The 14,737-nt window shown below is 34.8% G+C and overlaps 2 protein-coding genes across 2 annotated transcripts; both read left to right on the forward strand.

Moving 5' to 3' along the window:
• The first annotated feature begins 976 nt into the window (after nt 1-976).
• LOC120264286 (stress-related protein) lies at nt 977-9,486 on the forward strand. Its single transcript, XM_039272085.1, is given in 6 exon segments — nt 977-1,078; nt 1,080-1,208; nt 2,578-2,680; nt 2,683-3,069; nt 5,356-5,365; nt 9,474-9,486. Coding segments are annotated over 4 exon segments (681 nt in total). The 3' UTR covers nt 3,030-3,069; nt 5,356-5,365; nt 9,474-9,486.
• Nucleotides 9,487-10,674: 1,188 nt separating this feature from the next.
• LOC120264753 (UPF0496 protein 1-like) lies at nt 10,675-14,058 on the forward strand. Its single transcript, XM_039272578.1, has 4 exons — nt 10,675-11,015; nt 11,290-11,300; nt 12,654-13,270; nt 13,881-14,058. Exons 1-4 carry the CDS (start codon nt 10,675-10,677, stop codon nt 13,923-13,925), a joined length of 1,014 nt encoding a protein of 337 aa, XP_039128512.1. The 3' UTR covers nt 13,926-14,058.
• The last annotated feature ends 679 nt before the right edge of the window (nt 14,059-14,737 follow it).

The following is a 14,737-nucleotide window of genomic DNA, read 5'->3' on the forward strand; positions in this document are numbered from 1 at the left end:
AGATAATGGCTCATTTTTTAACGTATCTTATTAGCAACCGAATTATTATATATAATGCATACATATCTATGCTTAGCTCAGTAGACTTCAATATATATATATATATATATGTATATGTATGAAGGATGACTTCAAATTCAATTACGCTCATGCTAGTATTTCAAATACTTGTATATTAAATTAATAGATAAATCTTAGACTCTATTGTTTCAAACAAAGGGAGTTAATTGGTTTTAATTAAATGAAAATTATAAAATATAGTCTTCAATCTTCATACTCTTTTCTCAATCAAATAAATGTGATCTGAACATAGATTTTTTTTTTATTACAAAATATATATTCTTTAGAATGCAATCTGATAAAACTGGAGTTGCTTAAATAATTTTAATAATTTTTTAGGGCAAAATGTAATAAGTACCTCCTGGAAAATTCACAGTTACAACCTCCATTCTTCTGGAAACTTCAATTGGTCCCTTGATAGAGACAAGAAAAGGATGACGTACACATTGAGCCCACTTACATTGGGCCCACTTGGCCGCCTACGTGTGGTCCTAAACCACTAAGTGCTTTCAAATTGTGCCACGTGTCTATATCCGCCACGTGTAGTGTTCCAGATCACTCCCTCTGATCTATGAATACAGCCGTCGATCAGGACAAGCTGGCCCAATAAAGAAATCTTAATGCCGCTTCTCTTCAGCCATCCGATCCAATCCAATCGAACGGCCTTCAAATGCTCTAATCCTACTATAAAACCCACGCCCATCGATCTCTCACTCACTCCCATAGAACTCGAGAAGCTTCATAGCGATTTCCTCTGTGTTCCTCCTCCTTTCTCACTAGGGTTTTCAGATGGCTGAATCGGCGCCTCAATCGGAAGAGATCGTGAGTATTCCCTTCAATTTCTTGGTTTTTGTTTGCTGATTGGGTTGTTAGGTTTAGGGTTAGGGTTTGATTTTTTTTTCCTTTTTGGGATTAGATGCAAGAAGAACCGAAAAGGGAGAGACTGATGCACCTGGACTTCGTGGCCGTGGCGGCGGCGCAGGCGGTGGTATGCCTGGCGAGTCTCTACGATTTCTCGAAAGGACAACGCCGGACCACTCAAGTCCGGTGTTCAGAGCGTCGAAGACACCGTCAAAGCCGTCGTCGGCCCTGTCTTCGATAAGTTCCATGATGTTCCCTTCGAGCTCTTGAAGTTCGTCGATCGCAAGGTACGTGTTCTTTTTTCCCTCGTTTTCGATCTGGATGTGATCGCCGGGATATCGTGAGATTCTGGGTTTTTCTTCTTCTTTTCCATGTTTATCGTCGCCGGCTGCCGGTCGCCGGTGCACGTTAGACTGGGATCTTGATCTGTGAGGCGTACTTTAGCGCGGATCTCTACAGATTCTTTGTTTGCGCGCGAGACTACGCCACCTGTCGCCCAGAGCTTTGAGATTCTCTCGCTATAGTGAGAATCCGATGGCGGGCGTGAGATTTTACAAAGTTGATTTAAATTTTGGCTATTTGAGTTATGTCACGTCCGCAGTATGGTTGGGCGAGCGAGATAAAAAAAAAAAAATTAAAAAAATAAAAATTAAAAAAAATAAACACACTTGCAATTCCACCTAGCTTTCTTGTGCCTTTCCCTAATCTAGTTGATAAGCTCGCCCATCCTTTTTCTTAAAATCATTATGCAAGGTACTCCACTGGCTTGTAAAATAACAAAAGTAATTTAGATTCGGATAATAATTCATATTAAAACTTGAAAGTGACAAGCAATCAAATGTAAGTGAGCCTTTATTTTATAACTTTAAAGTTAGTTTGATGCTTTCGCCTTCCGCATGTGACTGTGAATGCCAGTCACGTGATTCGTCGGCCAGGATAGACTTGCCATCCTAATCCAAATATAGACAAAATACCGAACCGTCTAACTAAAGCTGTGACGCAGATATATGCCAAATTAGTTGGTATCTTAATGAGTTCACATCGCCTTCTTTGCGAACTAGTATATTTCTTAGTCCTCCTCTATCATATTATGAGACAGACAGGATTTATGCAGGGAGAATTGGTTATAAACCCTTCAAAAGTTCTATAATTACATATTTACTTTCCGAAAAACATAATCAGATATATACCCTCGAAAAAAATATCGAGAATCATGGATATGTCTTTTTCATCATAAATTCGTGAATCAAATTTCGATTAATCCATGTTATAATTTGGATTAAGATATATCAAAAGATTAAAATAACCCTCAGTACAATTTAAAAATTTCGACGATATATACGAAATTGTGACGTTGAGTAATTATAATATTTGTTGCTTGTTAATGACTGGCTTTTTCAACCAATTTCAATCTCAAACGATATGCAGTAATTACGTATATCATTCAGGCCAGATGTATGCAATTAATTTTTATTCAGGGTAAATATGTAATTTTAAAATTTTTTAGGATATACCTGTAAAAGCCCCATATATGTATGATGTTATTTTTTTAATGTTGCGATTAATAAAAATCTGATAGAGAAGAATAAAAGATAGGGAGGAGAATTAGGCGAGATGAATTCTTAGCTTACCTAGATCATGGTGGTCACGTGGCAGGTGGATGGTGTTGTGCGAGAGGTCGATCGTCACGTGCCTGGGCTTCTAAAGCAAGCCTCGAACCAGGCCTACTGCGTGGCCCAAAAAGCTCCTTCAGTGGCACGCTCGCCACCGAGGTCCATCGCACTGGCGTCATCGCCACGGCCACAAACACAGCCCGGGAGCTCATCTCGAGGTACGAGCCAGTGGCCGAGGAGTACGCGGTGCGAGGCTGGCGGTGCCTGAACCATTTGCCCTTGTTTCCGCAAGTGGCGCAGATCGCTGTTCCTACGGCTGCGTACTGGTCCGAGAAGTACAACACTTTGGTTGTCCGTGCTGGTGACAAAGGGTACACTGTTGTGTCTTACTTGCCGTTGGTGCCTCTAGATAGGATTGCTAAGGCGTTTGGTAATGAGCCTGGGTCGCCCGTTGCTAACAGCACGTCGAAACCAGAGGTTGCTGCGGCGGAGTAGGTCTGTATATTTTTATACTTTGTACTTGTTGTTTGTTCACCTAAAGTTTGGAATTAGTGGTAAGTGGCCGGTGGTGATGTGTTGAGAAATGGATATTGTCACTTGGTCTAGTTAATGGCAATGAGTTTGGGTCGTTGTTGTGTCATAAGCAGACTTGTAACGCTGGGTTGTTGGGAAAGTAACTGAGTTAACATAAAAACGGTTGGGTTGTTAAAACTTAATCATTATTATCTGATGGTCATTGATATCTTCTATATTATACTTATTTTTGGTTTGTTGATTGGGCTTGGGCATTATATTAATTTTTTAAAATAAAATTTATTTTGTAATTATAGAAAAATATATTATTATTATTATTATTATTATTATTATTATTATTTGATAATGTGGAGATTTAAAATTTCAGCATGAAACTCTCTTATTTTTTTTTGTTAGACTCTATCAACATTGACTTTTGATTAATTTTGGTATTTATATATATTTAAATTGTATTGTGTTTGATTAATGAGTAAAAATTAGCTTGTAAGGATCACCTCTTAAAAATTAACCTCCTTCTCATTTTGGAAAAATTCATTTTGATACTTGAGTATAAAGCCTTTGGAAACATTTTTAATGGATATAATTTATTTGTAAAATGATTATAAATTTTTATTAATTTTTATTAGGGTAACATGCAGCCACATATGTGTCATAATAAAATAAATTAAAAGTAACCCAACTTTTACCTATGCACATGTGAAGAGCAAAGAAAACCATCTTTAGAGGCAGGTTGGTTGTGAGCCAATAAATTACTCAAGTTTGGGTCAAATCCGGCCAAAGCCAGTATAGTGTTAGACCTATTCTTGCAAAAGCCCATCGAGTATCGTCTTTCTAGTCAGGATATTATTTTGCATTTATAGTATTATCATGGATAAACAACTCATAATTGAGTCTATAACGAAACGCTACATCACTCTGGCTTTATTTATAAAAACTTTCAAAGGCTTTATTTATAAAATTTTCAAAGGCTCTCACCATTATCATGTGTAAAACCTCGAGAACCAAATTATTAAATAAAATAAAATAAAAATAAACTAATATTGACATTTCCTACCACTTTGATTAAATTTTAACTCAACAAATACTAAATAATATAAAGATATTGTTGGATATGGGGTGGGTCAAGGCCCATATCTAGTAAAACTCAAAATTGAGGGAATGCACGTGTTTCTTAGGATTTTAGTCTCACACCAGGTAAATAATGGAAAAGATTTGCATTTATATATCTCTTATATCTTATTTCATTAATTTAATTAGTGTCTAAACACTAGTATGCTAAACAATCATGTGCATACGCACCGCAACACTCGTCGGGCGTGCGCGTGATGATTTTCCGATCCTTTTAATTATTTTATTTCTTAGTGAATAATTTTCTAACCGTTGATCTTAACCCAGCAGATCTATTTTTGGACCATTGATATATATATCTTTGATTTATAGATGTGTGAGGATGGAGAATGTAAGGTTACAAATCCTAACACTCTCTCTCCCAGCCTCCATCTTTCTTTCTCTACATCTCTGTCTCTTTCTCTTTTTTGGTGAAGTTTTGGATGATGTTTGAGAAAATCCGAATCTAAATGTGTAAAGCTAGGAGTCACCAACTGGTTGGGTTAGTGTACCCAAGCACACCTGGTAAAGAGCCATTCATACCCATACGGAAGGAGGCTACTTCAGTGTTAGGGGACAATGCGCCTAAACTAGGCCAACCGTTCCCATTTTTCGTTTATTCGATTTGCATGAAAATAATTATGTGTATGTGTTTGCTTAGATTAATTGTTCCAACAAATGAAACATCATATTTATATTTTTTAACATTAAATAATTTATAAATTTATTCATTTAATCATAATTTGTTAATACAATTTATAAATTTAGAAACATTTGTTAAAATCTTTTGGGTCATTTGATACGTGGTAATATGAAAATATTACCGTGTAACACACATCATCACATGTTTCGATGTAATATGAGATTAGAAACGTTATCAAGGAACTTGATAAAAAAAGTCTATCTTATATTACCAAATAATAGCAATTTAAACTAAAATATTTGAATTCTAGTCTTAAAAATGTAATTTTTAATGAAAATGGATTGAGAAAAAATTAATTATTATTTTCCCCTTTTTTCTTTGCCCTTACAATTTTGCCCTTATTCTTACATTTTTGGACAATTTTACCCTCGATGACCAATAGAAGTTACCCATGAGGCTATAATTTTATTGCATGCATATAAGTTTATTTTTTTATATTAAATATTTTATTAGATATACTTGGCAATGTATTGATGATTTTTTTTTTGTAAAATTTAACAATTAATTATCATTTTAAATTTACATTTTATTACTTCTTTTATTTATATTTCAATAATTATGTGTATTGAGTATGTTACATATATATTAATTTTGCTTTGTATTTTAATTATTATGCTTTATTTCTATTTTAAGTTTGTTGAAAATTTTAAGTTAAAACATATTTCATAAATTTTAACATTATACGATATTGATTACCATGATTGACGAAATTAATAAAATATTAAAAATAATATGAGTTCCCAATCACATATGATTGTATTAAATTACTACAGTATTTATAATCTCATTCTAGTATGATAATTTTATTACATAGTAATATATCATTACCATGAACTAAACAACCCCTTTATGTTAGTATGATAATTTTATTACATAGTAATATATCATTACCATGAACTAAACAACCCCTTTATGTTAGTATGATAATTTTATTACATAGTAATATATCATTACCATGAACTAAACAACCCCTTTATGTTAGATATAAACTTCATTCTAATCCCAAACAACTAGTGTGGTATTCAGATAAAAAAGTTACCGATTAAATAAATATTAATAATTTATGTAATTGGTCTACAAGTAAGATTGATGAGGGACGTATTGAGGAGCAAGCCTGTGTCTTTCTGGACAAAAGAGATATGGCCTAATAAGGGTATTCTGGTAATTTTCAAGCGGTGGAGTTTTGAATTTTAAGGGTCTCACTTGAAGGAAAACAGGTCAACTAACACAATTTGGCCAAATTCCATCGTTTAGGCCTCAAAAACCCTAATTTTGTCGTTTTTAGTAATAATTGATTTCTTTATATTTTAGGATAGAAATATCTGATTAGTGAGCCGTTTGTGGCAATAGTCTTTATTTTAATAGATCTTTTATTTCTTGTTGATATTTAAGAATTTACTATTTTTGGTAAATTTTGAATTATCTCCTTTCTTAGTGTTATTTTTGCCTATTTAATGTAAGCCTATGTGCAAGAGGAAATCAGTTTTGTTATCACTATTTTCTTGAGTAATAAGATTTTACTCTTCCCAATTCCTGGCTATCTTTGATCAAGAGAGTTTGGACAACTTGTTACCGGGCATTCGTGCGCGAATCAACGGTCTCGAGTATACCGCTGCATCAGTTTGATACTAGAGCCGAATTGATTATGCCACCACGAGGACGAGGTGCGGGTCACCCTACGCGGAGGAGATCTACGATCGTGAGGACGATGCTAGATTTGAGCAGCGAGTTGGCCGCCTCTTAGACCGTCGGATGGAGCGGATAATGAAGAAGCTGACTGAACGGATTACCTAAATGGTGGGTAGCATCAATCAGGGGCGTGTTTCTGAGAGTGGAAGCGAAGGCACCATTGAGGAAGACAATGGCTACTTTGCTGACGTTGCCATGGCAGGGCGACGAGGAGGGCAAGATCGTGGGGGTGACAATCGACACTACCGCGATGAAGATAGGCGTTGGGAATCTGGCATACGGGTCGATATTCCAGAATTCCATGGTGGACTACAAGCGGAGGAGTTCCTTGACTGGCTGACCACTGTCGAGTTGATCTTGGAGTTCAAAGGGGTCCCGGATAATAGAAGAGTGGCGCTAGTGGCGACGCGGCTGCGTGGGGGCGCAACCGCATGGTGGCAACAACTGAAGCTCAACCGTAGCAGGTTGGGAAAGGACAAGATCAACTCCTGGGAGAAGATGAAGAAGCACATGCGCTCCAATTTCTTACCCCACAATTACAAGCGCGTGATTTCAGTAGATTGCATAATCTACAACAAGGAGCTTGCACCGTGGTGGAGTACACCACGGAGTTCTATCAGTTGCTGTCTCGGAACGAAGTTCAAGAATCAACTGATCAATTGGTGGTGAGGTACATTGGTGGCTTGTGGACCCAAATCCAGGAGACCGTCAACTTGTTCGACCTAATCTCCATCTCGGCAGCCCATCAGCAAGCTTTGATTATTGAGCGGCAACAGCGGCGTTCAGTCCCATTGAGTTCTAGTGGAACACATGGAGGAGGTCGTCCGACTCCTTTTCCTACGGGTGGGCCGGCCCGAGGGGGAATTACTGCGGAGCATTCCACAGGACCTACCATGACTAGGGGAACCAATAGCAACATTCATTGTCTCAGTTGTGGAGAAAAGGGGCATCGTCAAGCGGATTGCAGGAAGACAGGAAAGAGAGTTATGCTTGCCGAGGAAGAAGAGGAGACGGGAGACATTCTTCCGCCTGTATTTGATGAAGATGTCCTTGATGAGGAGATCGTTGAAGGTGACATTGGTACGGCTTTGGTCGTACGAAGATCCTGTTTAACACCCAAGGCTACTGAAGATGATTGGCGGCGATCTAACATCTTACTGTCCACCTATACTCTCCTTGGGAAAGTATGGTAGTTTGTGATTGATGCAGGTAGTTATGTAACTGAAGAGACAATCCCAAAGATTGTGAAGCCAATTGTAGTTGAATTCAAAGACGTATGTCCTGAAGAACTACCTGATAAGCTACCACCATTAAGTGATGTTCAACATCAAATTGGTGTGGGCCTTTCAAATCAAGGGCAAATTCGAGGGCGAATTCTATTCAACCTAGGGAGAATGATGAGGGGCGTATTGAGGAGCAAGCTGGTGTCTTTCTGGACAAAAGAGATATGGCCTAATAAGGGTATTCTGGTAATTTTTCAAGTGGTGGAGTTTTGATTTTTAAGGGTCTCACTTGAAGGAAAACGGGTCAACGAACCCTAATTTTGCTGTTTTTAGTAATAATTGATTTCATTATATCTTAGGATAGAAATCTCTGATTAGTGAGCTGTTTGTGGCAATAGTCTTTATTTTAATAGATCTTTTATTTCTTGCTGATATTTTAGAATTTACTATTTTTAGTAAATTTTCGAATTATCTCCTTTTTTAGTGCTATTTTCGCCTATTTAATGTAAGGCTATGGGCAAGAGGAAATTAGTTTTGTTATCACTATTTTCTTGATTAATAAGATTTTACTCTTCCTAATTCCTGGCTATCTTTGATCAACAGAGTTTGGACAACTTGTTACCGGGTATTCGTGCGCGAATCAATGGTCTGAAGTATACCGCTGCATCAAAGATAATTTTTAAAAATTTATATTTATATTGAACTTTTAATTAAGTGACTAGTTTATGCCCTGTCACCTAGAAGAATGGATTACATACAGATTTTTTTCACCACATGGAAACAAAGCAGGATTCCTTGCACTTTTTCCATTGGACTAGGATAAACCTAAGCAATTCCGCGCCACACTACACACAGATCTTTTAAGTGACAAGTCGGTGCTAATGTCATACACCGAGAAGAATTGAAACACATTGAAAGGTTTGGATTACATGCAAACAAATCTGAGTTTCCTGTATTTTTCCTTTGGACCAGGATAAGCCTAAACTAATTTCGCGTGCTTCACGCAACCAACCCCATATAAAATGGGTTTAGCTCTAGTCTAATATTATCTCCTCTCTATTATTTTTCAATATATATTTAAGGTATAATACCCGAATTGGTCCCTCTACTTTTCTCTCTCTTCCCTTTTGGTCCCTCTACTCAGAAATGCTCCCAAGTAGTCCCTCTACTCTTGAAAATGGTTCTACTTAGTCCCTTCTACTCTAAAATAGGCCACTTATTGGTTGTATTTTTCAAGAGTAGAGGGACTAGATGGGAAGAGATTAAGGGTAGAGGGACTAAATTGGGTCATTTTAAAGAGTAAAGGGATTAGTGGGGCGCATTTCTGAGTAGAGGGAACAAAAGGGAAGAGAGAAAAAAAGTAGAGGGACCAATTCGGGTATTATACCTATATTTAAATGTTTGATAAGCATCATATATATTTCTAGTGAAATTTAAATTTGATGGATATCCTCTTTTCATACAGTTATTTAATCATGATGTAACTCTCTTTCAATGAAAATTAATATATGTTAAAAAAAATCTCTTTAATTTTTTTAAATTAGAGAATTAATTTTTAAATATGTTTTAACTAAGTTTTTTTACCCTTTGAAAAATAAATCACATATATATAAGATGATAGATATTTTGCATTTAAAAAAATATAAAAAAGAATTGTTGCATAAAATTAAAAAAATAATAAAGTTTTTTTTTAAATGCAAAAATTGATCCAATTTATATAGAAGATAACAAATTTTATTATATAAAATTTATGCATCTAAATTTAAAAATATATAATAAAATTATAAAAAAATAATTTTTTTTAAAAAAAATATTTAATGTTTAAATTGAATCCTTGTAAATAAAATAAAATATTAATTAAATTTAAATCATGACGGACAAGAGGAGTCTATTATTAAAAATTCAATGTCAGTCCCTCCAAACGAAAGGGGTCTATAACTAAGATGTCTCTATACGGGTGCACTTTGGTTCATCCTGACACTAAGATGGTTTATTATTTTGTGTAATATGACATCTTTTAGGAAATATTTGATTTTTTAAATAACAGATAACTAAGGGATATATATTATTTATTTAGCTTAAATTATTTTAATACATTATTAATGAATAACAAATTTATTTATTATTTAACTTAATCTTTTGAGTTAAATTTAATTAATTTAAAATATTAAGAGAGATGGAGATGGATGATAGAAGGAGAGAAAGAAAGGGATGAGATGATGGGATGAGCAGCGTCCCACCAATTTAGAGGGACGCTACTCATCCCATTTTCAGGGATGGGGGTCATCCCCATCCAGCCCCATCTGGAAACCAAACACTCGGATGGGGCTGTAGCTTGGATATCTCTTACCTATCCTGAGATATCCAAGATACCAAATACTACCTAAGATGTCTTATTACTGTGTAATAAGACATCTTAGTGTCAAGATGTCTTATTACATATGTCATATTACACAATGTAATAAGACAACTTATTACTTTGTCAAAGTGCACCCTGACATTTTGTGTAATAAGATATCTGATTACTTTGTGTAATAAGACACATCTTAGTGACTTATTACAGAGGCATATTGTGTAATAAGACACATCTTAGTGTCTTATTACAGATGTCTTATTACACAATGTAATAAAACATATTGTGTAATAAGACATCAGATGTCTTATTACACAAAGTAAAAAGATGTCTTATTATACAAAGTAAAAAGATGTCTTATTATTACATTGTGTAATAAGACATCTTGACGCCAAGATGTCTTATTAAACAAAGTAACAAGACATCTTAGTGTCAGGATGCTCCAAAGTGCACCCTTATATCTAATCCCCATATACCATATTGGAAACCGAGACCAGGAAAGAGATATAGCTGATCAAGAGAGGAGTGATTATGGGTTCCCCAGGCCATCTTGTTAACGCTAATTATGTGAATGCTTTGCCTAATTATAACCGTGATTCTCTGTTTGACACTGCAGCGAAGCTTTACGGCATCAAGCCTGAAAACGTCTGCTGCGTAATCCAGCTGAAAAGCGAGATCTTCGCAGATACCGAACTCTCGGAGTGGCTACGAGACCAGTTGAACGCCACCATGAACACACGTGATGCAATGGATGTTCTCAAATTTAATCTGCATCAAGCCCGGCCCTTGGTTCTCATCTTAAGAGATGGAGATGAAGCTGAAGCTGACCGCGAGGAGACGCTGGAGAAGCTCAATAACTTGAAGACCATGAGGTATAAAAAGAAGGCCTTAATTTCTTTGATTAATTAATACAGCCATTCATGAGGCATTTTTATATATAATTCTTCTCGGTAAATTTCTTTTCCTCCAAGAAAGAAAGGGCTTCCCATTCATTTGTTTGGTTGTGTACATACTGGGCAGGGAGTTGGGGCCCATTGACAATGTCAACCTTAACCTTCCCCCTCTCTCTCTCTCTCTCTCTCTCTCTCTCTCTGTATCTAATAGGTTCTCTTTCATGTGCATGGTTATTTTGAGATTCTTATACAGATGCTCTCAAAGTTTACTTATTTATTATTTAAAACTATTTTAATATTTTAATATTTTTTTATATATTTTTATGTTTAAAATAAAAATTAAAAACTAAATATACCACGGGTCATGCTAATTCAAACTCTAGGATTGGTGGGCCATTTTGGCCTTAAAAAATTAGAAGACGGGTTGTGTTGTGCCAGCAGGGGCACACTTTAGTGGCTAGCTCACTTTGGGCTAGCGCCGTGCTAAACAGTTTGACACCTCTAGAGATGTATATAGGAAAAAAAACTATTGAAATAATTTATTTGGTGAAATCTTCTATTTATATTTTTGAATTTTATTAAATGGTTTGCACTTCCGTTTGAATTGCGAAATAAGAATGGGAGGTGGGGGAATGAGAAGAAGGAAAGAGTGTGAATGAGAATAGGGGAAAGGGGAGGATAATGATAAAGTTGTTTAGTTAGAAAATTGAGAGTTGGAAATGGAGAGAGAGAAATACGAGTATAATTACACCTATGCCTTTTATATAAATAAGATGATATTTTTACAAAAACAATAAACTTTATATTTAATAGTAAATAATTATTATAATTATCATTAAATATTTCTAATATATTTAACTATTTTAATTTATTGTTATTAAATATTTCATCTAATTAATATAACTTAAAATAAATTTGTTATTTTAAATAATATATTTACTTATTTATTTAAATTAATTAAAATGAAATATTATAACTAATTGATATAAAGTAACACATGTTTTTATATTAAATAATAAATAAATAACATGTTTTATTGTTATTTATTTTTTTAATATGTTATTTATTTCTTTTAATTGTAATTAACTATTTTAACTAATTAATATAATTTAACAATTATTTATTTATTAAATAAATAAATAAAAGATATAATTTATCATTATAAAAGAAGGGTGTAAAAGTTATTTTATTATTAAAGAGTCCAAATCTCTCTAATTTTGGGAGGATTAAAAATGCCCCACATGCATGCATCTCATTCTCATGCCAACCCACTATTTATTTTTTTTGTTGTTAAACATGAGTTTAAGTATCATAGGTGCATGCTATTCTCACTCCCAAATATGAATTCTTGAGCCAAACGTCCCTAGAGAGAATGGAGTTGAAGCATTAGACACACACAAAGCGCACACACACTCACTGACACACAAAAACGTTTTGATATGTGAGAAATTCCAGCCTATTAGTTTAAAAAGTAGTCTGTTTTTATATTATTCTTATGAGTAATCTTATCAACTTAAGTGTAATTTTGTGTTTATTATATTTGTGTATCTTGTGTTTTTTTGGGACGACTAAGACTTGGGGCTTGTGACCAAAAGTTTTTATTGAATTAACAGTGAGAGTTAGGCTCTTTTATCTGCAGGTCCATTTTGGAGGGATTTAAGTTGGTGTGCGTCGAGCATGAGAAGCTGACGACGGTGTTAGATGGCCTTAGCCGGAGGAAACATAATCTAGATCACAATCTCGGCAGGATCAAAGCCTGGAGGAAGGCATGGAACATAGCTCAGGGGATAGTCAAGTTCGGAGTCACTGTGCTTTCTGTGCTGATCCCGGTGGCAGGGTTGCGGCCAGCTGCCACCGCCGCTAACAACGGAGCTGGTGGGGTGATAGCGCTTCTCCAGCCCTTGGTTGACTCCCATCTGGCTGGTCAACAGAGCTCATGTGAGGATGAGATAGACCTCATTGAAAAGATCTTGAACGAAGCTTGCTTCATATTTCATAGGGTCAAGAGCGCCCAAGGTCTTGTGGAGGAGTTGCAGGATGAGATGGGGCCGTTGGCTCAGTATGCCGAGTCCCTCGCTGGGAAGGATGAGGATGTGGGCATGGTCATGGATCAGATCAAAGGCAAGGCCGGGAAACTGGTGGATATAATCCAGAATTTGGAGGAGGAGGTGGATTGCAGCTGCGTGGATCTCCGCAAAGCTGCGTTGACTCTACTTCAGACCGTCACTGACCAGGTATCTATCAATTGAAGTTAGACAAATGATCTAATTAATTTCTTTAAAAAATATTATTAACCCAAATAAATCACAATTGTCATATTATATTTATTCATCAGTTTATTGGTAGTCTATACACGAATTATGATGTAGGAAGAGGCAGGGTTGGAAATTTTTAAATTTATAGAGTTTGATGTTAGTTTAAAGGATGTCCTAATTTTTAAATTTATAGAGTTTGATGTGAGTATAAGGATTTTCTAATTTTTAAATTTATAGAGTTTGATGTTAGTTTAAGGATTTTCTAATTAATGAAGTATTAAAGTTTAGCAACATTAGGATTTAAAGAAGAAGAAGAAAGAATTTAGCAACTATCTCAAATAAAAATAGTATAAAAAACTTCTTGAAATGGTAGGAGTTCTTGGGATACTGTGAAATGTTAAATTAAGGAGTTATATGAATGTATGAATAATTTTTACAATTGTTTATGCATATGTAATATTTTAGAGATAATTGTGTGCATAAGTTATAGTATGGCTAATGTTTTTTTGTTTTAATATGGAATACTAAATTGTATACTAAAAAAATTGTTTTTCTTGTGATTGATGAATTCTTTTGTATTTTTTACAAGGTTGGAAATTCTGATCAGCAGGTGTCCATTGAGATCCGCACTTAGTAAATGTGCCCATTGAGATCTTCACTTAGTAATTAAAGGTTATTCTTATTTTGTATTTTATATGCCAATAAAACCATCAGCATGTAATGGTTATTTTGCTTATGTACTTTTGAATTATTTCCCTATTGTGCTTCTGTACTTTTGAACTCATTATTTAAGATTGTGAGTGAATTTAGAAATTGCAATATTATTATTGTTGTTGCTATTTGTCTTCCTTCAAAGTCTAATGTTCTGTGTATGTCACAACAAATGTGACTTATAGTACATGAGCTTATATTTGGTTTAACAGTTCTATATTTAGCTCAGGTTATAATAAGATGAACATATATGAAAACTGGTGCGTGGACCATGAAAGCATGGAAGGCCTCTAATCTAAACATCACATGTGTTTTTTTTTATCATATATATATATATATATATAAAACATTTTATTTTCCTTTAATTCCTTGATAATCATACATCTATCTATTATTAGAGGTGCAAATGGCAGGCAGAAAGTTGATTTGCTAATTTGATAACCTCTCTGTAGTATCTGACATTGCGAAGCAGACTTTGAAAGTTTTTCTGAGATAGTTTGAGATCTCTAAAACAAATGCTGGAATATAATTTATTAACCCTAAGTATCATCATTGAGAAAATTTCATTCATGCGATATTACTTCTATCAATTACATAATTATATTTATATTGAAACCATAGAATATTCTCCATAGATTCATGATCAACATGAAAGAGGATAAGTTTTGAAAAGTTGGCAGAATTGTAATCCACCTGGGGAAAAGAAGAATATGTTTTAGAATTCCTATTGTTTGA

The sequence above is a fragment of the Dioscorea cayenensis genome, chromosome 7, assembly GCF_009730915.1.
Source record: "Dioscorea cayenensis subsp. rotundata cultivar TDr96_F1 chromosome 7, TDr96_F1_v2_PseudoChromosome.rev07_lg8_w22 25.fasta, whole genome shotgun sequence".
NCBI lineage: Eukaryota > Viridiplantae > Streptophyta > Magnoliopsida > Dioscoreales > Dioscoreaceae > Dioscorea > Dioscorea cayenensis.

Coding starts and splice junctions, on each gene's coding strand:
- LOC120264753 (XM_039272578.1), top strand. CDS start 10,675: ATGGGTTCCCCAGGCCATCTTGTTAACGCTAATTATGTGAATGCTTTG. Junction 13,271..13,880: donor TTCAGACCGTCACTGACCAG/GTATCTATCAAT, acceptor ATTTTTTACAAG/GTTGGAAATTCTGATCAGCA.